The 26,703-nt window shown below is 45.9% G+C and overlaps 1 protein-coding gene across 5 annotated transcripts; it reads left to right on the top strand.

The window, feature by feature from the left end:
- Positions 1-990: 990 nt before the first annotated feature.
- CARD19 (caspase recruitment domain family member 19) lies at positions 991-26,703 on the top strand. 5 transcript variants are annotated; one of them, XM_074151582.1, is made up of 7 exons: positions 4,522-4,583; positions 5,316-5,408; positions 12,398-12,540; positions 13,749-13,902; positions 17,864-17,923; positions 19,940-20,011; positions 22,164-24,883. In XM_074151582.1, the coding sequence occupies exons 3-7, from the start codon at positions 12,430-12,432 to the stop codon at positions 22,274-22,276; spliced, it is 510 nt and encodes a 169-aa protein (XP_074007683.1). In that variant the 5' UTR covers positions 4,522-4,583; positions 5,316-5,408; positions 12,398-12,429; the 3' UTR covers positions 22,277-24,883. The 5 variants fall into 5 exon arrangements, with proteins under 5 accessions (XP_074007684.1, XP_074007680.1, XP_074007685.1 ...); XM_074151579.1 differs by lacking the exons at positions 4,522-4,583; positions 5,316-5,408 and adding an exon at positions 995-1,080 and having other exon boundaries at positions 22,164-24,877; XM_074151580.1 differs by lacking the exon at positions 5,316-5,408 and having other exon boundaries at positions 4,528-4,583.

Here is a 26,703-nt window from a genome sequence, read left to right as displayed (position 1 = left end):
TTGCCAAATCTGTCAGCTGTTTATTTATACAACTATTTTAAGGGGCCTATGTTCAAATGGCTTTATTTGCTTCCTGCCTTCCAGGAATGTCAATATTCAGGGTTTTTTAGAAAAAAAAAATTAGTTGAGTATTTTTTCTCATGTGTATAATTTGATTTGTACTTTACAAGGGATCAGATGTTGAGATAAGTGTGGTTTTGAACATCTACGTGAAGGTGGTTGTTCATTTATCTCATGTACAACCTAACAGCCAACACATTAACTTCTGTAATATTTATCAAGATGATTAATGATCAGTATACAATGGCTTATTCTATATGCTGGCTTTTCCATTGTGCCAGGATTGAAAGGTGCTCAATTTTTCCATTATCTGCATTATCTTCTTGTTTTACCAACACCATCAAAATTTCCAAGAATAGGGTGTCACACAGCAGAATCAGGGAGGGGGGGTGAATTTCACTCATGTAATGAATATAAGAAGTTAAAACTGACCAGGAATTTCCAGACCTGTGGATGCTCCAGGCTATGATTTCACCCAGGTCAGTTCTGTTCACGTCTGATTCACGTCTGTTCACGGCTTAGCGGGTCGGGAACAAAGAGCTGAGAACTTGTGGCACAGCTTCTGCCTTTGTGTTTGGAGTCAGAGAACTCTTTTTCTTCATGTCCTTCTAACCAAAGAAGAAATGAAAGGTGATTATACCAATATAACTGTCTATATAAATAAGACTGGAAAATTATCTGTTCTATACAGAAAGCAATCCTAGAAATTATTAGCACTAAAAAAAAAAAAACCCAAACCATAACTTTGAGTAAATAAGCACCTTGCTTTTCAGAGCTGATTACACACCCATTAAAACCGACAGCAGCCTACCCGGGGAGCGAAGGAGCAGCCCCGGTTGGCAGTGCCGGGGTGACCCCGCTGGCCGTGACAGCCAGACCCGCTCCTCCCAATTCACTTTCGCTTCTCCTCTCACGGTGACCTCTGCTCACCCAGGAGGACACCACTCCAGCGGCCCCGCCGTGCGTGTGCTGGGCGCAGCACAAACCTGGGAAACCTATGGACGATGATCTACAAGACATGTAAGTGTGTCTTTGTAATGAGGAACTCGGGCAAAATGAGCGGGCTGGAAAGTCCGAGCGTGCCGGAACAGAAGTGCAGAGGCAGGAGAGGCAGCGGCTCTGACGGGAGTGGCCAGCTGGTCGCTGCCATCCTGGTTTTTTTTTCCTTCATAGAGTCTGTTTTTATAAATGATTATCTAAAACTTGCTGAAGGGAGCTTAGTGTGTAATCTGAGCTTTTAAGAAATATTTCATTGTATTTTCTTAAACACAAAGAAAGACTTTGTTAAAGGAACTGCCTGTGCTGGATCTGGATTTAATTTGTTCCTAAAGAGATCCAGTCCCCTTCAGCTGTGGGAAAATAAGAAACCATATTGTGATTTAACAATTAACAGATAAAACAAGAAAACACTACAGTCTGATGCTGCCAGGACAAGGGTAATATTTAGTAAATCAAATAATTCACTCAAATAAACAAATCAGTCGGTTTAGCAGGGGGGAAACAGTAATGGCTTTTGAGATTAGCTAACCAGGAAATACATCTGCTGTCCTTTAGACGCTGGAAAATAAACCATTGTTGGGTGGGTCACTTAGCCACTAAATTAGGAGAGATCAATCCGAAATGAATCATGGAGTTTGGGAAAGGAGCCGGGCTCTGTTGATGTGGCACGGCTGCCGTCAGCAGGAGGGAGGGCTGGGCACCGTGCCACTCGCTCCTTGAAAATCAGCATTACTGGCCTCAAAAAGCATAAGGGTTTCATAGCACTGTTAGCACAGGGCTCATGGCTGTTACCAGGGCCGAGTGTGCGTCCCCTCTGTCCAACTGTGCTCTGTGAATGTCACCGAGCATACCCTGGGAGGGGATTCGGTGGCCCAGCTCCTGCCAAGCACACGGGAGACCCTCTCCGCTGCCCCTGCCATGGCCGTGTGGCTCCTGGGGACCCATCTTTCCAAGGCAAACCTAAGAGCGATAGGGTTGCAGAAGTCCTGCATGCCATGGGCATGAGGAGGAGATATATTTAACCCTTGATTCTTGTGTCATTATCTGAGCCTGTAGGACAAAAACACCTCCAGGCAATGTGGCACTGTACACTGCAACACTCCTGAATGATTGATTTTCACTTCCATTTCACTCACAGTGCTCAGAAACACTGCCTCCTAAAAAAAGTTTAAGATTTATATTAGAGATTTCAGTCTATGTCACATAAAGATCTCCAGGTTTTCAGTTTTGTGGTGAGGATTCTGGTAGCAATTCCAGGGAAACTTTTTAGCAGAGCACAAAATGCAGTGAATCCACAACAGTATAAAAGGCATAAAAAAAATCCTCAGCGTGCCCTACTACCACTGCCTCTTAGTACTAGGCAACACCTTTTGCTGTAATATTTTAATATACATATGAAATAGTCTTAAAAATATATGATGAAAGAAGTTATAAAATGACAATTTCCTTTCCACAAGGTGCCTCTTCCTGTTACTGCCAAAAATCACCCTGATACAGGCATGATTGATGCCTTCATGTGCAATAATGATAATTTAAAAATCTATTTTAACGCTATTCAGAATATTTGGATTCCTGAGGGTAAATGAATAAACTCAGGATGTTTATACTCTATTCATCTCCCCAAGGACATGCACCAAAAATGTCACAGCATTTGATAATACTAAAAATATTTCAGTGAGATTTTTTTTTTCCATGGTCTTAATACTTTCTAGAGAAAAAAAGAGCTGCTTTCATTCGTGGTACGGAGGTACAGAGCAATACTTTCAAGAGTAAATGTGGGGATTTATGTACTCATTTGCTGATGGAGGTGCGTGTTACAGCGGCTGTGGCTGTGCTCACCAGGGAGACCTCTGCCACGGGCTTGTCCATGGGTGCGACGCTGTGCTCTTTGGAAAGTGGTGCCGGGCGGAAAACCCCACCCTGGCAGGGAAGGCACGGAACACAAAGGCCAGAGTACCAGAGAAAGAAGTTATCGGGAAGAAAGGCTCAGGTCTGTGTGAGTGACCCTGCCAGCCGAAATCCTGCCCCAGGACATGACAGAACACACCTGTACCCCTCAAGCCCCACCTCTGGGGTTGTGCTGGGTATGACACTTCCCCCATGACACCACGAAGTGGCAGCACTTGCAAACTTCCAGCAAATTATCTTTTTTCATTTTTTTGTTAAACTCCCAGGCTAGCTGGAGCTGTCTCTCACAAGAGGGTCTACAGGGTGTATCCAAGCACAAAGTCAAGCCCTCACCAAATCCTTTCTTACTTCCTATTTGGCAACTCGTGCCTACCCCGTAGGCTTCAGAAGTCGCAGCTCTCAGTCAGGACACACTGACTTCCAGCTTCACTGCTACAAGTTCCCAAGACATAGCACCACTCGCAGCCAGGGGCCACACCTTTCATTATCCCTCTGTTTCAGATGCCAAGGAGACAAAACAGGGCAAACCTCCTGGGATCTTGTGGACTCGTGGTCACCCAGGCAATGGAGGTGCCTCCTGGGCAAGGGTGTGCCTCGCTGCTTGGGGACTTGCTTCTTCTGAGAAGGAAACTTGACCAGAGGTGTCTGTGGGAGGGCAGTGTGGTTGAAGCATTTTCTGTACCAGTCTGGGGGCAGCTTTGCCTCCTGTGGTTTTAATCCCTCTGGAAGATTTCTGTCCCTCTTCAACATAAACAATTTTTTTCATGGTTTCAACACAAGTCATAATTACAAATCACCCTGTGTCTTTGCCATATTAGAAATCCACCTCTTCCAATCCATGACAAAAATAGCAGATTTTGCAGTAAAAAAGATCTGTAGTAATAAATACTGTATCCCTTCCTTTATCACAATTTGCAAAGCTAAGGCTCAGCCTTGCTACTCTGCAGCCTTTATACCCAGGAAGGTATATTGTCCTCTAAACATCGCTTGGTAATTAAGTGCTGATGAAATTTTGTGGTAACAGGAGTTTTTTAAAATGCACAGGTTTCCTTGTGCTTCTTCCCTCACAAAGTTAATATATCCCAATTAATTAGAAGCTTCAATGCAAGCTTTTCCTCGACTGAGAGGTACCGTCTCTGCTCCTTGGACTCAAATTAATTTGCCTTACACGTTGTAGTTGCACGTAAATGTGTACGGTGCTGCAGCAGAGGAAAAAACACTAATTGCACAGGGATGTGATGAGAATGTAGACGTGGTGTTCTGAACAGCTAAATTACTTGCGGAGAAGTAAACCGCGGCATTGCTAACGATGCAGCGAAGCGCTTCAGACTCGTCGCCCTGCACGGCCAGAGGAGTGCAGCCATGACCGGGGAACGCGCTTCGCCTCTCCAGGCCGCTGGGGCCACGGGCGACCCGCCGCCACAGGCTGCCCGGGCCCAGGCTGCTCCGACGCCCCGGGCCGCCCCGCCAGCGCCTCCGCCGGGCCCGGCAGGCGCCGCCCCGCCGGGGCCAGGCCGCACCGCCCCGGCCCGGCCCGGCCCCGCCGCCATCCCCAGGAGGAAGGCCGGCAGCCCGCCGGCGGGCCGGGCAGGGCAGGGCCGGCGCCGCCATGGCCGGTGAGTGCGGTGCGGAGAGAGCCCGGGTGCGGCGGGGCGAGCGCGGGGACTCGGCGGCGAGGCCGGCGCGGGCGGGCGGGAGGCGGTCGCTCGCTGAGGCGGCGTCGCTGCGCTGCGGGGCTCTGCCGCCGGAGCCGCCGCGCGTGTGGCCCGGGGGGGTGTTGTGGTGCCGCCGGCGCCCCGTTCCCCCGAGGGAGGGCTCGGCCGGGATAGTGGTGGCCTCTGCGGGTTCCCGGAGGGCTCAGCCGCCCCCGGGGTGGAGCGCGGCCCGCGCTCCGGAGGGGCGCTGGCGCCGCCCGGCCGTGCCTCCGGCCTGCTGATGCCCCGCCTGGCAGCCGGGCCCGCGGCCCTGCAGCGGCGGCAGCGGCCGGAGCGGGGCTGGCGGCCGGCGGGGGCGGTTGGGCAGCCGCCTGAACCGGGGCGTCGGCGGCATCCGGAGAGGACAGGCCCGGCCGTCCGCCGCGGGCCGGGCCTCTCCGCCCGAGTCCGCACCTTGGCCCCGCGGCCGGTGGCAGCGAGGAGAAACCTCCCGCTTACGCCCGGCTCGATAAGAGTCTGCCTCCGCACCTGCCGTGCGCCCGGGCCTTCCTGGTGACTCACATCGTTTTAGCCTTTGTACGAGGCTTGGAGGCGTGGGGATGTGTATGAACTGTGCCACACTCAAGTATCGAGAGCATTTTAATATTTTGCTCGCCGTTTCATTTCTAAATTCATTTCTTCTATTTCTAAAAGATATTTCAGATAGAGATGAGTTACTGAAGTTGCTGTCAGACTCTTGACTTCTGGTTACTAACCTGCCAGTGTAGCAGCGGGACGTGGCAGTGGGTGAGTGTGGCTGGGGAGGGTGGCACGGCATCCTGCGCCCTGTATCACTGCGCTCCAGCCCACAGGAGCAGACTGGTTGCCTTCATTGGGGCTGCGTTTGGTAACCAGCACAACCCATTCATCTCAGACCATTTCCCTGCAGCCAGATTCATTCTGAAATCCTCAGCATCCATTTCCTGTGCTCATGAAAGGGAAAAGCCAAAACCTAGATAAGTGTTAAGCTAGCATTTTGTTGAGAGAGGCTTTTTCAGCTCTTGAGATGCTTCAGCAGGGAGTTTGCATGAGTATGTATAAATGGCAGGTTGTGTGCCTTCAGGTTTTGGTGGTCAGCTTGCCTTTACAGAGTTTGTGAAAGTCATCCAAGAGCTTTACAGGAAACTTTTTAAAAGGGAAAAAGTTCTAAAAAGGGAGAAAAGAATACCTGGGGAACTGCAGGCCAGTCAGCCTCACCTTGCCTGGCAAGGTCGTGGAGCAGATGTTCTTGGAAGCTATGCTAAGGCACATGGAAAATAACGAGGTGACTGGTGGCAGCCAACATGGCTTCACTAAGGGCAAATCGTGCCTGACAAATTTGGTGGCCTTTTTCAATGGGGTTAAGGAATTGGCTGAATGGCTGCACTCAAAGAGTTGTCAGTGGCTGGATGTCCAAGTGGAGACCAATGACGAGTGGTGTTCCTCAGGGGTCAGTACTGGGACCAGTGCTATTTAACACCTTTGTTGGTGACATGGACAGTGGGATTCAGTGCACCCTCAGCAAGTTTGCTGATCACACGAAGCTGTGTGGCGCGATCAACACTCTGGAATGAAAGGATGCCATCCAGAGGGACCCAGACAAGCTTGAGAGGTGGGCCTGTGCCAACCTCAGGAAGTTCAACTGGGCCAAATGTGAGGTACTGCACATGCCTACGAGCACAAATCGAGACTGGGTGGAGAATGGCTGGAGAGCAGCCCTGAGGAGAAGGACTCGGGGTTGTTGGTGGACGAGAAACTCAGCACAAGCCAGCAACGTGCACTGGCAGCCCAGAAAGCCCCCCTCAACCTGGGCTGCATCCCCAGCAGCGTGGCCAGCAGGGGGAGGGGAGGGAATTCTGCCCCTTTGCTCCACTCTGGGGAGCCCCCCCGCCCAGTGCTGTCTCCAGCTCTGGGGCCACCAACATCAGAAGGACATGGACCTATTGGAGCAGGGCCAGAGGAGGCCATGAAAATGCTCAGAGGGCTGGAGCCCCTCTGCTGTGAGGACAGGCTGAGAGAGTTGGGGGGGTTCAGCCTGGAGAAGAGAAGGCTCCAGGGAGACCTTAGAGCCCCTTCCAGTCCCTAAAGGGGCTCCAGGAAAGCTGGGGAGGGACTCTGGATCAGGGAGGGGAGCCATAGGACGAGGGGGAACAGTTTTAAACTGAAAGAGGGGAGATTGAGATGAGATGTGGGGAAGAACTTCTTTGCTGTGAGTGTGGTGAGAGCCTGGCCCAGGTTGCCCAGAGAAGCTGTGGCTGCCCCATCCCTGGAGGGGTTCAAGGCCAGGTTGGAGGGGGCTTTGAGCAGCCTGGTCTGGTGGGAGGTGTCCCTGCCCAGGGCAGGGGGTGGCACTGAATGGTCTTTAAGGTCCCTTCCAACCCAAACCATTCTATGACTCTGTGATACGAATCTGTGAAGCTTCAGCTTGTGTTTGTGTTGCACAGCAGATACCATTGAGGTTTCTGGAATGGATGTTTACAAATTATGTGTATTGTTACGGAGAATGTCAGAGAGATGGATTGGGGTTTGTGTCCGTTGTATTTAAATTTATCTGCTTGTGTTGATCCTGTCTGTTTGCTTGGTAAATTGAAGGAGGTTTGTTAAGGGAAAAAACCAAGCAAAATATGAAACCATAAGAAAGATACAGTGGTGTCAGAGGCGGTATCAAGAGCCCTTCTGTAAATATTGGTGGAGTTATTAATTGGAAAGGTCTACACTGCCTGACTTAAGGTGGTTGGCAGCATTTATGCTCCTGGGGCCCAAGCGTGGATGAGAGCAGTTAACGTGGCACAGAGAAGGAGGAGGGGCTGATTGCAGCCTACAGATCTGAAATGGAGCTGGATTTATTAATTTACTGTGATAAACATGAGGTGGCAATGCAGACCCCAGTCTAAGGTGGCAGGTTCCTGGGGCCAGGTGGCTTTAGCCAAAGGGCAGCGAAAGTGTATCATAGAGGAACATATATGGTGGGGGCTGTAAGAGACAAAATCCCATTGGATGTTCCTAATACAGAAAACAACATGAGGTCTTTTATGGTAAGAATAATTAAGCAGAATCAAAACTGCAGAAGGGTTTTTGACAGCTATTATAACCTGAAAGTTATGTTTTGTGTTACCAGTGTGTTGTGCCACTGGCTAGCGACACCTTCCAGGGACCAGGCACCTCACTGCAGGCATATGATCAAGTGCCAGTGCCAGAGCACTGGTCTGGTGTCCTGGCTGCTGCCAGGGTCTGGCATGCCCATGCCTGGGCTGGGAATTGTCTCTGACAAACTCTGTGAGCACGCTCTGCCATTAAATTAGGAAGAGCTTGGGGAAGGGTGGCTCTGTTGCCCTTCACATTTTTCCTGCAGGTGCTGTAGAAGATAGTCTGGGACATTACGGTCGCATACCATCAGATTTTTTGATGAGCCTTGTTACTTCCAAGAGCAGAATATATTTCAGCAGCCTTAAAATGCCAGCACTTAGTATAAAGGCTGGGTCATTCTGCAGCTATTGCCAGAAGCCTAATTTCCTGTTTGGAAGGTAAAATAGAGATATGTCATTTTATGAAGGGTTGTGATGGGGGTGATTCCTACCTGGAGGTGAAAAATGATGAGTGCATTGCTTTGTTATGGTCATTTGCTCCTTGCGCATTTATCATCACTGATTTGATGTATTTTGGTCTCTGAGGACCTGCTGGCTACAAATAACTGGTAATCTCTTGCTTTTCTCTGTTGTCTCTTAATTATTCGTGTACTCCCTTTCCTTCCGTGCGTGTGGTCAGGTGCAGGCGGTGTCTGTTAGCGTGGCACGTGTCTGCTGTATGCCAGAGGCCTTTTGTGCTTTGGGTAAGAGAAAAAAAGTGGTTGTGCATGATGTGTCATGGGCTTATTGTCATTATAAGTCAACAACATGAAATTATTAGTCATGTTTTGTTCTCAACTGCCAAAGACAGTTCCTGAGTTTCCTGCCTCTCTCTTTGACAAATTTACATTTCCTCTGGGAAAGGAAGCTTGAGTGATGTGGAGTCCAGTCCCGGTCCAGCCGGGTCCCTGCTGTCCCCCCGGCGGTGTGGGAGCCCACAGGCTCATCCGTGCTGCCCACCCGAGCCAGCCGAGCCTCTGGGCAGGGTAAAGCCCAGCTAGACTTGTCTTCTAGCGGAGGAGAAGGTGTAACTGCAGTAATGCCAAATGACAAATTTGGAGTTAGAAGCAATCCTGGTGCAGTCTGAGGGCATTAAAATGCCTGGCAATGCCACGCCTGTGCCATCAGCACTGCTTAATTGACCTGGCCTCCTGATTATGCTGCTCTCAACTTTCTGGGTAAGTACTGGCTAACAACACAACCCTCCTTATAATGCTGGGGTGCCTCCTACTTAAGAACAAAGCATAAAGCATAAAGATTTTAAATTTTCCTTGCAATAACTGTCGTCTCTTTGAGGCAGTGAGATAAAAGGCAGATATGCAAAATAACCCAAACCACCGCTCCCTAAATTGTGAAGACCTGACAGCACATCAGTAGCCTTGCTGCAGTTGCGAAGTTACCTGGTTTGGGGTTTGTGTTATTGTAGAATGTAAGTAATGGGTGTGTTCCGTATTTAAAAGTGGCTGCTTTTTAATATGAATGGTGATTATAAAACTTCATAACACGGTCACGTTTGTGCACCCAGAACTGGGCCATGACTGGCAGTGCATGGCAGTGAGTCCATGCCATAACAAAGCTGATGGAACTCCTGGGGCAAGCTGGGCTCAGGTCAGGAGCATTGTGTGGTGGCTTCAAATGCACGTGTGCTTTCCAGATACCCTTATCACTCCAAAGCAGGGTGCTGCGTTCCAGCTGCTAGGATTGGTGGGGCTTTTTGTGTGTAATTTATTTAAATGTAGTAGCTGGAGCACAATTTCGTGCTGGTGGGCGGTGTCAGTGTGAAGTTTCACTTCTCTGGTTTACCAGAAGCCTGAAGGCAGTTCCTTGTGTGGTGTGGGCAGAGATTTCTCAGAGTTGGAGGAGAGACGAACGATTCCAGAAGAGAGCGGTGAGATACTGGAAGTTACTTCTGCTCTGCTTTTATTGAGCTGGTGCTGAGCTTCATAACCACTTTTCAGAAAATTTTAAACCTTGCACCCCATCCTAAACACTGAAGTGCATTTGGAGGAGGTGAAGGTGCAGGCTGGTGAATGGGGAGGAAGCAGGCTGCTTCATGGGCGCTTCTTCAAAAGGGAACATCACATAGGATGGAGAAACATCTTCAGATTGCCTGAGCCAGGCAAAAAGCCTGTCCTCGGTGGGCACAGTGTAGCAAGAGCTGAAGAGGCCAAAAGCATCGTCTCATCCTCTTCTCCTGCCTTTTGGCTTAGATGGGAAGAAAACATAGCCATCTCTGAAATCTCAGAGAGGCTTTTGCCCTGTAATATAACACATGGTGCACCAGCACGTGGGTTTCAGATAGCAGCAAAAAGCCCTCGGTACCTCTGGTGATGGTTTAATGAGTCCATGTAAATGACGAGTGCCGCGAGGACATGGAGTGCTCCTGACTGCTCAGAGAATAATCTTGGCTTAAATGCAATCCTCAGTTGGTCACAGTTAACTTCCCTGGTGTAATTGCTGCTAATACACTTCTGAGTGCTGCCTGTGCAGGGATCGGTAATGACAGGGCAGCAACAGAGCGAGAAGCAGGGAAGGAGATGACACTTTGAGCCTGTTTTTATTTTACTTTATCTACTCATTGTGTCGGATCCTTGTCACGCTTTTAGCACTTGCTGTGGTTCATTGTTTGAATGTCACAGTGCTGTTTGAAGTTTAATTGCTCTACTAGCTGTAAGACCCTGGTTTAATGCACATTTTTTGTAAGTTTGCAGAAGGTACAGAGTTGTCGGTGACACTGAGAGTCACTACAAATCATGTAGCTGAGGCAGAAGAAGGAGGAAGAAGCTGCACTGTGGCACTTCATTCCCCAAAAAGTATTTGCATGAACAGACACAACTTCACAGTCTCCTGGTCCTTGCCTCAGCCTTTGTGCATGCCAGTGAGTTGATTTGAAGAAGAGAAGTTTGATCTCAGCCGTGAATCAGATAATGTGGAACTTCTTGCACAGCAAGTGTGTCAGGGCAGTGTGTTTCTGACAGTGCACTAAAAACCTGCCTCGAGAGCGAGCCATGGAAAAGCGAGGCATTAGAAACATGTGGAAATAATATGGTGTTTGTATAAAAAGTAAGAATGTAACTGAAATTCTGTTGTACCTGTAGAGTTGCAGCTCTCTGTGCAGTATCAATAGCTGTGTGTTCTTGTCTGAATAGGGTGACACTGGCACTGGAGAAGTTACTAGTGCGTGATGGTCACACTGGGGGGTTTTCCTGAACCCTTTCCTGTAAATGGTGTTCACGCTACACAGATAAAGGACATGGTATAGAAAGAGCAAGGGCTGTGCCGAGATGGAGTGCATTGTGCCAAAGTTTTCAGGCTCTTTACCTTCATTCTTTTGTTTATCTTCTCTAAATTGCAGGGCACAAAGGGCTGATCATTTATGTATTTTCTGGTAGCAAAATACCATAAAACCTATGCGTTTGCTTTAAATAGGGAATGTGGTGGGGCTGGTGGTGTTTTGATTTTGTTTTCTGTGCTGCTTGGTTATAAAGTGCTGTACTGACATTTTAACACTTATTTCAGACGCGGTCATAGACATTCTCTTTCTAAATCTGATAAGGGCACAGTAACCCGTGAAACCAGTCTGTGCCTGTATCTTAATCCAGGGACTGTAGACAAGCAGCTATTGGGAAGGCTATGCTCCTGCAAAATCCATTGCTGCCAAATTGGAAATGGTGCTTAAAACAACAACGAGACTGGATTTGTGTATTTGCAGAGGTTTGGGTTAATAGGAGAAGATGTATTTTATTTGTATGGGTGTTTGAGTGTACTTCATGGTAAAAACGTACTGCTTTTTGAATATACTTTCTCCCCACTCCTGTGTGAAGTGAAGGTAAAAATCCTTCCCTAAAAACTTCACGGCTCTTTGGCAGAAATGCTGTTCTTGATGTTCCAGTTCTCTTTCAGTCTGGGCAGTTTCCAGCGGGCAAGTTGCTGAAGTCTCCTGGGAGACAAAAGGCAACAATATATTTTTCAAGAGTTGGGTGACATTAGGGCCAAACCACTCCAGCTCAGCCAGCCCCTGTTTTGCCTGGATGGCTGCCTTCTCCCCATCCCATCCCATCCCATCCCATCCCATCCCATCCCATCCCACCTCTGGTGCTGAGCAGCAGGCAAAGGCCAGCCCTGTGCTGTATACCAGCATCAGCAGTGTACATAATTTGAACCCAAATTTATGTCTTTTTGCTGTTCTACATCAGAGAGAACCTCTCTCTATGAAATAGACATTTACATCAAAAAAATTATAAAGCACATCAGTTTCAAATTTTATAATGTGACTTCATAAGTGATAGAAGATTAATCTTCAGTGATTTAACAACCTTAGGACTGTATTTGGTTAAATATCTATTGGTGCTTGACATCCAAATAATTTAGAACCTTCTCCCTTTGGAAAGAGAGAGTCAGCACGAGTGACCAGCTGGGAGTTCAGATGTGTGTAATGTTAAGTAGATGGGTGTTTGAAAGCATGTGGCCGTGTTGTGTTTCCCTAGTAGATAGTTCAGCTTTCTAAAGTTACGTGACGGTGGTAATCTTATTTTAGCTATTTAACCACTATTAGGAAAATGAAATTTACAGAATTTAAAAATGGCTTGCTGATTAACTGCTGTGCTTTGTTCTTTGTATTGTTATCTCTAGATCAGTCGTATTGTCATCGGCTGCAACACGACATGTATTTTCTTACAAGCAATAGCCGACTGAATGAGCAAGTGGTTGATAAAATTATTCTCCAGCTTAACAGAGTCTACCCCCAAATTCTTACCAACGCAGAAGCAGAAAAGGTAATTTGATGAATTTTACTATATCTCTGAATGTTGCATTGTTTTTGCAGGTCAGTAGCTCAGCTTCCCTCTTTCTGACTTGACTCTTGGTGCCACATGCGGCCAGTCTTCCTCACCTCACACTTGCTGACCAGTTGTATCTGGGATCTCATGTCAGAGGAGAAGTCACAGGGCTGGCACGTTCCCTGTGCCAAGTGGCTGTGAGAGAGGGCACTCTCTTCAGCAGCAGCCCAGTGTCACCATCCCCGCCGTGAGGTCCCATGCCATGTGAGCAGGAGCGCGCTATCTTATAGCACCCATCGTGTGACCAAACGCCCCGCATGCCTGCCTCCTCACATGAGGCAGTGTGGAGTGCCATGTCAGATGATCTGTGCTGCATCCAGCTGTGTCCACAAAATCCTCTATATTAGCTTAATCAGTTTTAGTTGCTGATTAATGTGATTAATAGCTCTGAGTATTGGGAGAGAAGAGCGGCATTAGTCCCACCTATAAGTGTGGGAGCTGTGGGAAGTGGATGGAGCTAGTAACATATTCCAGTGGTGCCGCTGTGTATGGAGGAAGGCCGCCCTCCCTGGCATGAAGCTTTCAAAAATGGGTAGCTGTTTTTAGGAAGAAACCTCTTTTAAACTGGTGTGGAGTGAAAGTTAAAGTCAGTTAAAAGCTTCCCATATCCTACTTCAAACGCTTTGTAATTGCCCTCTGCTGACTTCACTGTCTGCACTAGGCTCGGGGTTTTGGCATATCAGTATTTTAATATTAGGAAAAATAGGTCTAATTCTGTCATAATCACACTCCAAACTGGGAATGAATAGTGTTTTGGTGGTTTAGAGCAGTGCTAGATCATCAGCTGAACAAGTCTAGCCACTCAGTTATGATAAACATTGTGACATGCACAATTAAAGACCATCTCATTCCCTCAAGAGCTTCAAAATAAATACATAAAAAATCTGTGAAACACAATTTGTGACTTCTGCACTTAGCAGACAGAAATGAACTGCTTTCTCATAGGTCCAGGCAAGTTTCTGTCAACTCTACTGGGTGCTTAGGAGGCTTACAATCTCAGCTGTATCCCATAGACCTTGTGGGAATTTTGTGGGAATTATATAAAATAAACTCCATATCTTCACTCCCTGGCATACTGTGAAGTGATGTAAAATTGATCTCCAGCTATTGTAATCTCTCTTCTGATGGGTGCTTTTCTCTTACAGTTCAGGAATCCAAAGGCATCACTCCATACCAGACTTTCAGATCTGATAAAGCATCTTCAGAAGAAAGGAGACAGACACTGTCAAGAGTTTTACAGGGCTCTACAGATCAATGCTGAACAGCTGTATAATGACCTGCCAAGCAGGAAAATCTTGAGTAAGTTGATTTGTAAGTTGACTGAGTTGTGGATTTCCTCATCAGTGTATTACAAAACCTCATTCAGATGAGTTTTAGGTTATTTAAATAACCTGTTTGTTATCTAAATAATTTTGGGGGTATAAAATAATTTCTTCTGACTGGAATTTTCCAAAAGCCTTAAGGGGATTTGACTGCATAGTTCTTGTTATTTGTTGACTAGTGTGGGCAGTCTAAAACTCATTGTTTTGAAAGATGAAATATGTCTTTAAAACAGTTTAGGTGCAGCGTGTAAGACAGCAACGTAATAAAGTACAATTTTTCTTTTCCATTGCTTCTTTGTGGCTTGTCTGTTACCTCTGTGTTTATTCTGACTTGTAGCACATAAGAACATTACAAACCTCAAATTTATTAAGCTCAAAACTCTGGTGGTCCAGAAGCTTGACTTTCCCTCAATCCATAGATCTCCTAGTTGTGTCTAGTTTAACGTGAAGCAAACATTCATAGGTCCTTGCAATGATGAACTGTGATATTAATCACTTAGGACTCGTTTTGTGCAGCTGGCAGGCCTGAGCGGTGTCCGTAAAGCTGCCCCCCAAATATACATGTGTATACTTTGGGAGGGCTGAGACTCAAACAGATTTGATTCTATGCTGCAAAGGAGCTCATTTATTTAAGGAAAAGTATCAAGCCTGACTTGCGAACCTAGGATAATGCTTGCTATGTGTTGGTGGGGCTTTTTCTTTTTTGTTTTGTTTTTTCCCCACCTAACGAACTGGAGAAAAGAACAATCATCCAAATGTTCAGGAAATACGTTCAGACATCCTGCTTACTGAAATGACTTGAGCTTGAGGGAAAGCTCCCACGTTTAAGTTAATGAGGCTGTGAAGGGCCTGCAGTTTAAGAAATTCTTATAAAGTATCTATCAGCGCTAATGCTTCACCAGTCAATTGATTTCTAGTTGTAAGAAACTGCACAGTTATGTGCCTGGGGAAATTTTAGACATGTTTGTCAGATTCCGGTGAGATTTAGACTGTTACACCAGAAGGTGTTTAAAAAAAACAGTTAGACTTATTTCTGGAGTGAGAAGGGCATGTAAAATTATAATTACCTTTGAAGATACTGCATTGTCTAGCTTTGTTTTGCCTTTCATTTTGAAGGAAAAGGCTTGTATCTACCCAGCACAAATACCCACCAGTGGAAGACTGCACCATTTTCCTGCCGGCACAGGGAGGCTGCAAAGTTACCCCAGATCTCACACCCATACCCGAACCCTCTTGAACTGGGAAAGTCTGGGCCCTTCCCTGCCTCAGAATCTCGGAGGAGCCCGAGTCCCATTGATTCAGCCTCGCAGCAGCTTTAAGGCAGTGCTTTTGATCTGACGTCCACCTTGCAGAAGTCATGCCCTTTGAGGGAGCAGGCTCCTTATATCAAAGAGTCTTGACTGTCGCTTTTACTCGGGTAGAGCTCAAGAGCAACAGGTTTTTCTGCCAGGGTGACTAGAAGACAGCAAACAGCCTTTATTCATTAAGAGCAACTTAAGAAGTCTTAGTGTAGTCACTAAGAATAAAATTTTAAGAGTGTGTTGATGGTTTAAGAGTTTGAGCTCTGTTAATATTCAATAACACCTTCTACAAGCCATTTCTGAAAATGTATCGTAACGTAGGTGCACACAGCAGCCAAGGCCTGGCTACATCCCCTGTACATGGTCTGAATTCGGTTGGGTTGTTGCATTATGCAAAGGGACTCTGGTAACCATCGTACGTCATTAAATTCTCTATATCTTGGTACACTCTCTTATGTTACCATCCTCAGAACAATGAGAATAATTTAAATAACTGAGTTAAAATACTCCTACATGCTAAGGTTCTGCAGTTTCCTTATATTGACCAAAGAAGGAAGTAATGAGATGATTGTGTTAATATTTTTGCTGCTTCTGATGAGTTCTGTAACTAAACCAGATGTCTGCATTCAGGTTGATAAACATCTGTGCAGCATTTTAAGCTAAAACAGCAAACAGTTTTATTCTTCAGGAAAAGCTCCCTTTTCAATATGAGGTGTTCTTTCTCTTTTAAGTGAACTTGGACATTTTGACTATTAAAGGCATTATCCTTCCGACCTCTCATACGTACAATTTTAATGTTACTTAAATGTTACTCATAGCAGTAGTTGTTAAATTTGTCAAATTTAGCACAGAGCATTTACAGAATTGACACTAGAATTTGTAAATGTGAAGAAGAAAGGGAATCCCTAACATGGGGACTTTGTTCTAAATGCAGATTGAACTGAAACAAGCAGCGTTAAAAACACCTGGAGAAATTATTGGTGAGGAGACTGGTGAGGCCAGGCCAGAGTTCTGTGATGGATTATGTGTAGCTGTACATCTGAAAAATGCTTTCTACAGAGGAAATCCTTTCAAAGATTTCTCTTTCATTTTTAAAACAACTTTAAAATTTGTGCTAGAAGAAAATTTCTTTGCCTCAAGTATAATACTGCAGTGAAATGTCTGGTAATGTCTCAGAGTTCCCACTAGAGGGTGGGTAAGGCACATGGCACGGGCAACTTCGCACCTACTGAAGCCAAGTGGGATCTTCCAAATGGCCCAGAAAATGTTTGTATTTCTCTCAGCGCTGACACAGAAAGACAAAGGATGAGATCAGCCCCACACAGTGACAGCCCGACAAAAGGGCAGAGATTTGCCTGTGCTGTCCTGTGAAGCGTGGGGGTTTCTCAGCGAGAGTACACGGGGAGGGAGGACATCCCATTGCAACAGAACGTGCCGTTACGGCTTCGCAGCAGCCCTTTCTGCTTCCGTGGCTCTCAAGCTTTGCAGCGAAGTGCTTCAGATGTTTCTGTTTTGCTTGAAGGCCATGCCCTGTCCCCCACTGGAGGGACGTGGTTAGTGTGGGAGATGGATGTTTGCCGTCTGCTGCTGGCCGACCTCAGGTCCCTTTGCTCAACTGGAGTACGGAGCAGGTTCCGAGGCACCTCACCTAACTCCAGATTGTCACAGCTGAAACAAAACAGTTTCAAATTCGTCCCTATTGACAGCCAAATTTGGAGCTCTCACTTTGGTTTTGGTTTTGGTGGTTTTTTTTTTAACCATCTAGACCACAAAGAGGTTTGGCTAAAAAAGTTGTTTTGCAGATTCATGATGCATTAAAATAAAGTAATTCCTCTGCCATTTCTGGTGACAGCAGTGCTCTTTGGTGTCGCCCACATCTTCTGCAGACAATGTTATCTCCACATCTCTATGGCCAAGGCGCCTCTAAAAGAGCTGGAGGTCTTTCTGCCCAAAGCAGAAACTGCTTTATCACTGCTAACTACTGAACACCTAGTCTTAAGGTCCACCTTCTCTGCTACGAGAATTTGCAGAAAGATAGAGGCAAAAATTATTAGTACCACATGTTAGCAGGTAGTACCTACAGACTTTTAAAGAAGCTGGACATGTCTTTAGCTGAAACCAGAATTTAGATAAATAATCTGCGACAAGCAGTTTGTTCCAAGTGCTTTGTCTGCCAGGTACATTAAGGCCCAGAGATGTACGTGAGAACAGAAAGAATGCTGATGTGTTACATTGCAGGGGTGTTTTCAGATTAGCTCCTATATTAACAAATAGTTTGTAGTATTACAATGAAAATTTCTGGCATTATGAAAGGATTAGCTCCTGCTTGGAAAACACTTGGGAAACACTTGGGAAACAAGTGTAGTGTTACTTAGGTGGTTAGTGCTGAACTGGTTCAGAGGTGTTGCTCCAGCTATTCATAGTTGCATTCAAAAGACTATGTGCCTATATCTTTTGATCGATATATATCCAAACTCAACTATAGCCACGATTGACCTTTGGAGGGGTTAATATTTTATGTCAAAATTGGATATTTTTCTGCAATGTGTTGTTTTGCACAATTTTACATGTGCTGATTATGTTTGTTTGCTTGCTTGAGTTGGGTACTAACTTTTCATGTGTTGCTTTTATTTCTAGAAACCACAGATTCCACAGAGATAGACACTGACAAGGAGAAATATATGCTAAATGACAGGGGTAAATAAATGCATACAGTGTCACTGGATGGAATGGCTTTTCAGATTATGATGCAATTTGTTTTATCATGTAATTTGCATTTCATGTAACAAATAGTTTGTTTTATGATGTCTTTACTGTCACAAGTTAAGTGGAATTAATGGAGCTGAGCTGCTGTTGAGGAAACCAGTGCCAGGAAGTACAAAAGACTGTGGAGTTGCATCAACATTTACAGTAGTATTTTTACTTACACGGTTATAGCTAAACTCTACATTTCCTGTAATTTCTTCAATGCTGAATAGTAAGGTCTATTTAGCTGCTGCTGATGTTATTTTGCGTAAGGCCATCAATTTTTTTATAGAACTTTCAAAATCTTTCAGTTTTTTAAGCTTTCAATTTAAGTACAAATCATTTGAAAACAAAGATAGGAAGATGAGCAAGGGTGAACTTAAATATATTTTCCTTAGGAAAACATGCTAATTTTTTACCCCTTCCTCTGTTCAATGCACAGATTATGGAGGCAAATATTTTATTCACTGAAAGATATTTTCACTGAATTTTTTCACTGAATTTCACTGAATTTTTAGAATTGGAAGGGACCATAAAGATCATCTAGTCCAACTCCCCTGCCGAAGCAGGATTGCCCAGAGCATGTCAGAGCATGTTGCTCAGGACTGCATCCAGATGGGTCTTGAAAATCTCCAGAGAAGGGGACTCCACACCCTCCCTGGGCAGCCTGTTCCAGGGCTCTGGCACCCTCACCGGAAAGAAGTTTCTTCTCATATTTGAGTGGAACCTCCTATGTTACAGCTTGTGCCCATTGCCCCTCGTCCTCTCACTGGCAACCACTGAAAAGAGTCTGGCTCCCTCCTCCTTCAACCCACCCTTCAGATACTTATAAGCATTGATAAGGTCTCCCCTCAGCCTTCTCTTCTCCAGGCTGAAGAGTCCCAGCTCTCTCAGCCTTTCTTCATAAGGGAGATAAAGATTTTGAAAAGGAATTGAAGATCTGAAAGAAAGCTGAAGAATTTTCAAAATGTATAACGATCTATTTTATCATTGAAGTTTATTTGATATTTTATTTTAAAATTTCAATACAATTATGAGAGAATAAAAGCAGCTTATATGAACTATGACTTTTTTGGCAGTTTTTCCCTGTTTGGCAGTTTTGTCCTTGCTCCGTTGTTCTCTCTCCATGTTGTTGGCCAGGTGGTCAGCTCCACTCATTCGTTAGTCTGCAGCTCATTTGTCCTTAAATTGACAGGGGCATTTTAATTGTAGCTATATTCAGAGCAAAGTAGTAAATACAAATAGAATATTAGTCAATAAAGAAGCAGATATAAATCTTTATGAGGTTTTGTCTGCGGATGAGTATGAATTAGAGAGGTTTTACTGAGCATCAGCGTTAAACTGCATGTAATTCCAGGCAGGCACATGGAGGAAACGCTCCAGTGGGAGGTTTGGTTTTAGGGGTGTATGGGGCTGTGATTTCAGCTTCCAGCAGAACTGGAAACAGGAAGAAGAGTATTTGCTTTTGTCATGAAAGCGGAATTTGTGGAACATCTGTGGGGAAAAAAGAAAACCCTGAAAGTCTGCTTCTAAGGGACTGCAGTCTCATGTGATGTGCTCTAACCCACAGGCAGTCCTTTGGCCCAGGGGGCTGTTTATGGAGTAAAATGCTGTGCTGTGTGGTGAGGTCCCAGTAGTCTGACTAGTACCTTGTTGTAGTGTTTAAAGGGGGTTTTGCACAAAGTTTTTAGAGTAAGAAAACATCTAAGGAAGTTTTCACTTCAGTTTAATAGATGAACAGAGGAGAACAGTGAATGGTGTCAAAGCAACTGTAGTAAAAATTGATTACAGTAGAGTAAATGTGCTTCATAGTACATTAGCTACAGAACATACAGAATTGTGAAGGTGTTAGCTTCATTTGAATACACTTAATTATGCATATTAATAGCAATTGATGATTTATGAACTGAGCTAAACTTCAACTGTTCTGTTCTGTCTTAACGTTTTTTCTTTTTTCCTTTTCTTTAGGCCCGGTGTTTTTCCTTGCTTGTTTTAGCGTTGCTGCAGGATTTGCGTTATTTTGGTATTGCTGTAACTCAGGTAATCTACTCCCCTGGTTGTTCTCTCGGTTGCCTTCTGTTAGCACGTGTCGGGAGAGCAGCACACCACTTGATCTAACATGGCTTACTTAATAGAGCGGGTCAAGGTGTCATCATTCATTAATGAGGCTAGGATACAAACTGCACTCCAGACATGCTGAGATATAAATAATGGATAATTTGCCTACAGAGGATGCCACAAATAGGGGTTCTTTTTAAGGAAAGTAGTCATGTGAGCTCTGGTTGCTATAGCAATGGGTCATGGTTCCCAGCAGTCATGAGGCAGGAAAACACCCCAACCTTCTGACTTCCACATCCCTTGGGAGCTGGTTGGAGTGTGGCCAGTGCCGGAGGATGCCGGCTGGATGTGCTGAGCCTGAGCGGCTGCAGCCATTGCCCCTGTTGCTGGTTCATGGTGTGGCTCTCCCTGTGGCTGGAAGGTGACTGCTTCAGCAGCAGAGCAGGGCTCCTCTTCCTCTCCACAGCCCGACCTTCCACTAATCCAGCATTGCCGTCAGAGCAGCAGCTCTTCGCAGAAAGTGTGTTGATGCATGCACATGGTTCCACTCCAGCGAAGCAGTGAGTCAGTGCTGGTCGGAGAGATCCAGGGGAGGGAGATTCAGCTGATACAGAGGCGTCACTCACTCTTGAGTCTTCACACAGTGCTGTGGGAAGTGCCTGTCTTCATGTGGTAGATGGGGAGCAGAATCCAAACTCCATTTTGGTTTACTCCCTTCTGCTCCTCATGCCCCAGTCACAGCAGTTGCAGTTGGACATTCTTTACTAATTTTTTTCCAGAGCCGTGGGCTACAGTAGTGCCAGTTTCAGGTGATGTGGGAGTTTGGGCTGTGTTACCCTTCATTCCCAGATCAGAGTCCTTCAGCTGGACTGTCCACGACTGGGCTAAGGCTAAAAGGCTAACCCATGCGTTTCCTTAGCTGCCATCACTTCCCTTCATCAGGTTCTGTCACCAGTATTTAATGGAAGCATTCTCAGAAAAGCATTCAGGGACTGATAGCAAAAAGCCAGAGAATCCATCGCTTCCCTTGATCCCAGTTAATTGGCCATAGCATTAGAATCATAGAATTATAGAATCATATAATTGCTGAGGTTGGAAGGGACCTTTCAGATCATCGAGTCCAACCATCAACCCAACACTGACAAAAACCACCACTAACCCATGTCCCTCAGCACCATGTCTGTCCGGCTTTTAAATACCTCCAGGGATGGCAACTCCACCACCTCACTGGGCAGCCTCTTCCAATGCTTGATAACCCTTTCAGTGTAAGAATTTTTTCTAAAATCCATCCTAAACCTCCCCTGGCACCACTTGAGGCCGTTTCGTCTTGTCCCATCGCCTGTTCCTTGGGAGAAGAGACCGACCCCCTCTGGCTACACCCTCCTTTCAGGGAGTTGTAGAGAGCGAGGAGGTCTCCCCTCAGCCTCCTTTTCTCCAGGCTGAACACCCCCAGCTCCCTCAGCCGCTCCTCACAAGACTTGTGCTCCAGACCCCTCACCAGCTCCGTTGCCCTTCTCTGGACACGCTCCAGCCCCTCAAGTTCTTTCCTGTTGTGAGGTGCTTTCTAGAAGTGTGTCTTACTCTCAAATGGAACTAGTTTCAGCTCCAGCCTGGCATTTCTGTTAAGCCTTTCTCCACCAGACTGCAGACCCCTCGGCCCCTTGGTTCTGTGCCAGCTGACATTTCATATTTTCTCCCTGTGGAGGTCCTTGTGCCTCAAGTAATTTCTCAGTCTTCATTTTGCTAAAATTGCCAACCAAAGCTCTCAAAGTCTTTTCTTCCAAGGTTCTTTTTTTCCGGTTTTTGATGCTCTTTTCTGTACCTACATGGTGTCTCAGTGCCCCATGTGCCCTGGCTGTGGTGTCCCAGGCTTACACCACCTGGTGCCGTGCTCAGGTGTAAAGCTGCCCCTTACCTAACTCAGTAACTGTCTCCTCTGCCTGGGTCTGAAATTGCAGCAATTAATCCCAACAGATTCATCGTTACCCTGTCGTGGCAGTTGCAAGGAAATGGGCTTTCCTCTGGAGTAATTTTTTAATTTATTTTTATTTTTTGTAGATGCTGCTTACTAGATAGAATGAAACATCACTGTGTTCACTTTCTCTTTTTCCTCCCATCTTCATTTCTGTTTTAGATATGAAAGTCATAGGAAGAGCCAGGAGAATATTGGGCTTTTCTCCTATTATCATAGGAAGACACGTTAGAAATATTTGTATGTTGTATTTGGAAGACCTATCAAGAAATTAAGGAAAGCTGCCTCGTCGCTCTTGTCTGTACAGTATACCTGCCAAGGGAAGACAATGGTGCATGAATATTACCGTACTATACGCTCATACCAAAGATTTTATTAACTAGCTCCATCAGTAATTGTGTTGCCTCAAGATGTATTCAGAGTTTCAGCTATATATGTCCTTCCTTATGGGAATGGACCATTTATTTTTGTACATGCTTATTATAAAATATTTATCATTTGGATAAAAAATATTTTTAATACAAACTTTAAAATGATATCCTAAGTGATCGTGGGTCTTAAGCCATGTTTGCCTATGTGTTTTATACTGGAATGAAGGATCACAACTGTTTAAAGAATGCTAGCCTGTCTTTTGTGATAATTAATTTAAGAAAAGCACTTAAAAAATTACATGCACTCAAAGCCTTACCAAGAAATGGATCTCCCATCCCAGGACTGTCTAGATCCTTTGTACTTGCTGCCTCAGCTCAGGTGGGCACTGGCATCTCTGACATTTATCAGTGCCGGTTGCCTTTGTGTGTGCCTGGCACTTGCTGTGTTTTCTCCTCCTCTGTCCGTGCCTCATCCCAGCCTGCCTTCTTCACCTTCACACTCGGCTGTTGGCCGTGGTTTGGATGCAGTGGAGCTGGTGCAACTGGTTCCCAGCCGGCAGAGGGTCCCAGGGACTGGAATGTCGGAACTGAAGCACTTCAAACTACCAAGAAGATTTTTCAAATTTATTTAGCTTTTCCTTTTCCAGTGAAGCATTTTGCAGTCTGTATATCTAAAACACGGAAGTAATCCAAGATACTTTCCAGGGACTTAAATGCCATGACATGTGGCTTTTTTTTATGGCCAAAAATATGTATACTTACTTGAAGAGGCTGAGGTTGTTCGTAATGTCATTTGATGATGTCATGTTTTCCTTCTGTGAGTTGAAACCTGAAAAACTTGCGGAAGCCATTGTAAGACTGAAAGTCTTGAGGGAGATGCAGGGAGTCAGGGCTGCAGGTGAAGCAGCCGGAGTTTCTCCGTGTGCTCCTGCCTGGCTCAGTGCAGTTGGCTTTTCCCCACCCGGGTGGGAGCTGCAGGAGATCGGCACTGGCTGCAAGAAGTGACATTTTCAGTGGATAGTTCTTCAATTACATGCTCAAGAGCGTAAGGAGCTTGGGGAGACCATGTCCCTGCACTTGGTGAGAAAGACGCTTTGTGGCTCTCCATTCACTGACTGAACAAAGAGATTCCCAGATCAGCTCAAATGTCACCCGAATAAAAGCTGCAGCAACATCACACATTACCATGCACTGGAGGATCCCGTGCAAGATTTTTACTCATTTGGAGTGGTTTTCTCGAAACAGTCAGACTGAAAACTATCTTCCAGCTTTAAGCTTTATTCGTGCTATAAAAATGTCATCTTCTCCAAAGCAGGTCATCTTGTAAGAGCTGTATTGCCTTCCAGGACAACACTCACCCAATATAGTATGAAGCATATAGTCCAGAGGAGGAATTGGGTGCAGGTAAGAGTAAAAGTAAAAGACCCAAAGAATATTTGCAGGAAATGTCTTGAGAAATGAAAAAGGGCTCAGAAGACCCTGATTTTACTGTTCTGATAAAACGTTTTGACCTACAGCACTGGAGTGCGGTTGGGACATGAGCCAACCCCACGCAGAGGACACCCGATTGCTGCCCTGTGAAACCTGGACTGAGACAAACGCCATGTGAACAACGTGACACCCAGCAGAGCAGATTATTTAGGCTTCTTTTCCCCTACCTCCGCCCCACCGGCCCTTGCGTCTCTTCAATCTGATCTCCACGGGCACTCTTATTGGGGAGAAAAAGGTGATGGAGCAGAGCGCGCTTCCTGCAGAATGGGCTAACCACGAGGCTCTGCTGCCCTTGGGACCCTGCCAGCTGCTCTCGCGCTGCCTTCTGTCTTGGCAAGGGCTTTAATCATAGTCTGCTGTTTTCTCTCTGCCTTGCCTTGTATTTAAGGTGACAACAGGTTGGTTTTTTCCTCCAGCAAACCAGCTCTAAATTACATTTGAAATGAAATGTCCCTTTCCTCACTGCTGCTTAAGTCCTATAGTAGCTCTTTTTTAAGGGCCTAGAAAAAATACCTCTGAAATCTAAAAAGGTTTTAAATTTTTGCCTTGAAGCCAATTTTGAAACCTCATTAGAAGAAGGATATTGCGTTTTACACAAAAAAAAACCATTATTCAAAGTAATCGCACCAGTCACATCTCCTTTTAAAGCAGAAACAGAGGCCTTACTGCTGCTGGGCAGATTCTTTCTGTTTAGATTATCCACCATGTTGCCCTCGGAATAGCAGGTTGCAAATTGTTGTGAGCTGTTACTGAAACCTACAGACGTTACCGGTGCCTTATTTAACGTGAAGGTGAGAATCTGCAGGTTCAAGGATGCCTTGGGGTGCCAGGAGCCCTCTCAGGTCCATAACCCTGCCCAGGAGCACTCTGGCTGTGCAGCAGGACATGGTCCTCCCCGTTCCTCAAACTTAGTGGCTTTCTTGAGCATTGAAAACCATATGGAATAGGAAAGTTTACTGAAGGCTGTGGCTCTGTTTCTTCCCTTTCTGAGGTTGTTTGAGATCAGTATGTCTCTCAGGGAAAAAAAAAAAAACAAACCCAAAACAAAACAAAAACCCAAAAATCCAGGGTGAGCTATCCTCAGGGTTAGGGGTGGGAGCAGAGAGGAAAAATGGGTCTTGGTTCATCCCAGTGTTGTTAGTTAAAGAACTTGACAGCAAAGAATAGAAAATGATCTGTTTCTTTATTAGTGTGGCTAGCTATAACATTGGCATGGGCATAGGCTGGGAGACATTCTTTTCCTTGGAGGATTTTTCTTCAGGAGCAAATACTGAGGTTTAATGAGCTTCACCACAAGCGCATCTATGCAGCACACGCCAACACCAGGTGAAGTGACAATTCCATGTCAAGTTCCTGGTGGAAGCCCGTATCTACCTGCATGGGAGTGGGGTCCTTCTAGGCAAGCAGTGCTATTTACTGGGAAATAAATGAAGCAGGGTCGTGGCTGAGCCTGTCTAGCTGCAGAATTCCAGCTTCATTGTCAAGTCGAGAATAGCTTGGCATTTGCTGCTGAGACTGTACTGGTGTTTAGGAACGTGCTTTACTTTATGTGCAGGGAAGTTGTCCTGGCTGTGGAAATGCAGTAGGTGGTTACATGTGCAGGGGATAGAGGCTGTTCTTGTGAGTGCCGTGGTTCTCATGCTGCAGAGAGTAGGTGTACTAATAAAAAGCAGCCGTGTTTTCACCATACCCTCTCTCACCTTGTGCCAGCCTCGTGGAAGGAGTCAGACGTTTGCTTTTCCCTTAGCGCATAAGCAGGTTGTGCCTTTAGTGGCACCGTGGGCTGAGGAGCTGAGTGGCGGGTGGGTGCGTGATGCTCTGCTGGGGGCTGACCTGGCTCCTGGGAAGGGGATGTGCAAGGAGAAGCTGTGTCTCCGGAGGCTGGGAGTGGGCAGGTTATCAGGCAGGGGGCTCCTCTGCCAGCTTAGCCCATGCTCTGCCACCGCTGCCTCACACACAGGATGCTGCAGCTCCCACCAGGGACCATTCTCATCCTCCTTGCTGCAGTGCAACTTCTGCTCGAGTCCCGAGGGGAGGGAAGGGGATGAGCTCCATGCTCTTCACCCTGGAGGCCTGACAACTAGCCAAAAATCATCTTTCTTCCCTGTTTTTTTTTTTTTTCTCTTGTGAATGGGCTTTTTGCTTTAAAGTAATGCTGAAACCACCTCCGATTGCCGTGGTGGTGAGGTTGGGGCTCGCTGGGTTAAGGGCAGGAGTCAGGCGCAGAGGGAACCCCTGAGCGGAGCGTGCAGGCGGCTGGATGAGCCGCGGAAATAGTTAAGGCCAAGTGACGAGGCCGCCTGTGTGCAGAGAGCTCAGGGAGCCAAAGTGACAGATCATACAATGAATTTGCACAATTCCATTTAAAGACAGCCTGCTATTTAAAGTACTTCAGTGAAGTATGATGTGCCTGCGAGCCAGGTCTGGAATAAAGTGATGATTCATTCGGGGACATCCTGGGCTACTGCGTAGCTGCTGGCTGGAGCCTTGCAAAGCTGCTGAGGCAAAGTTACTCTCTTTGTTTCTTTCACTTGTGATTATTTTTTTTCTCCTACTGTAATAAAATGAACACATACTTGGTCAAAAGTTGCAGTTCTGGATGCTTTTCACTGCTGTCTGTGTGCACGAACGTTATCGCAGAGAGATGCCGTGCCTCAGCTGTGTAACCAGTGTTGCTGTTACACTGAGAAATGCAAACAGTTTGCTGGGCTTCACAGGTCCTCTGATGTGTAATAATTTCTCCTAACGTATGTCGTCCTGTATTCTGTAGAAATCAATGGCTTTTTTTTTTTTTTTTAATGGAGTGAAGCTGACAATTAAATTGAAATAAAATCTGTACC

This window comes from Numenius arquata, chromosome 8 (genome assembly GCF_964106895.1).
Source record: "Numenius arquata chromosome 8, bNumArq3.hap1.1, whole genome shotgun sequence".
Taxonomy (NCBI): domain Eukaryota; kingdom Metazoa; phylum Chordata; class Aves; order Charadriiformes; family Scolopacidae; genus Numenius; species Numenius arquata.
The sequence above is the reverse complement of the archived record's forward strand: the minus strand, read 5'-3'. Positions and strand labels throughout refer to the sequence as shown.

Coding starts and splice junctions, on each gene's coding strand:
- CARD19 (XM_074151579.1), top strand. Junction 12,541..13,748: donor CCAACGCAGAAGCAGAAAAG/GTAATTTGATGA, acceptor TTTCTCTTACAG/TTCAGGAATCCAAAGGCATC. Junction 13,903..17,863: donor GCCAAGCAGGAAAATCTTGA/GTAAGTTGATTT, acceptor TTTTATTTCTAG/AAACCACAGATTCCACAGAG.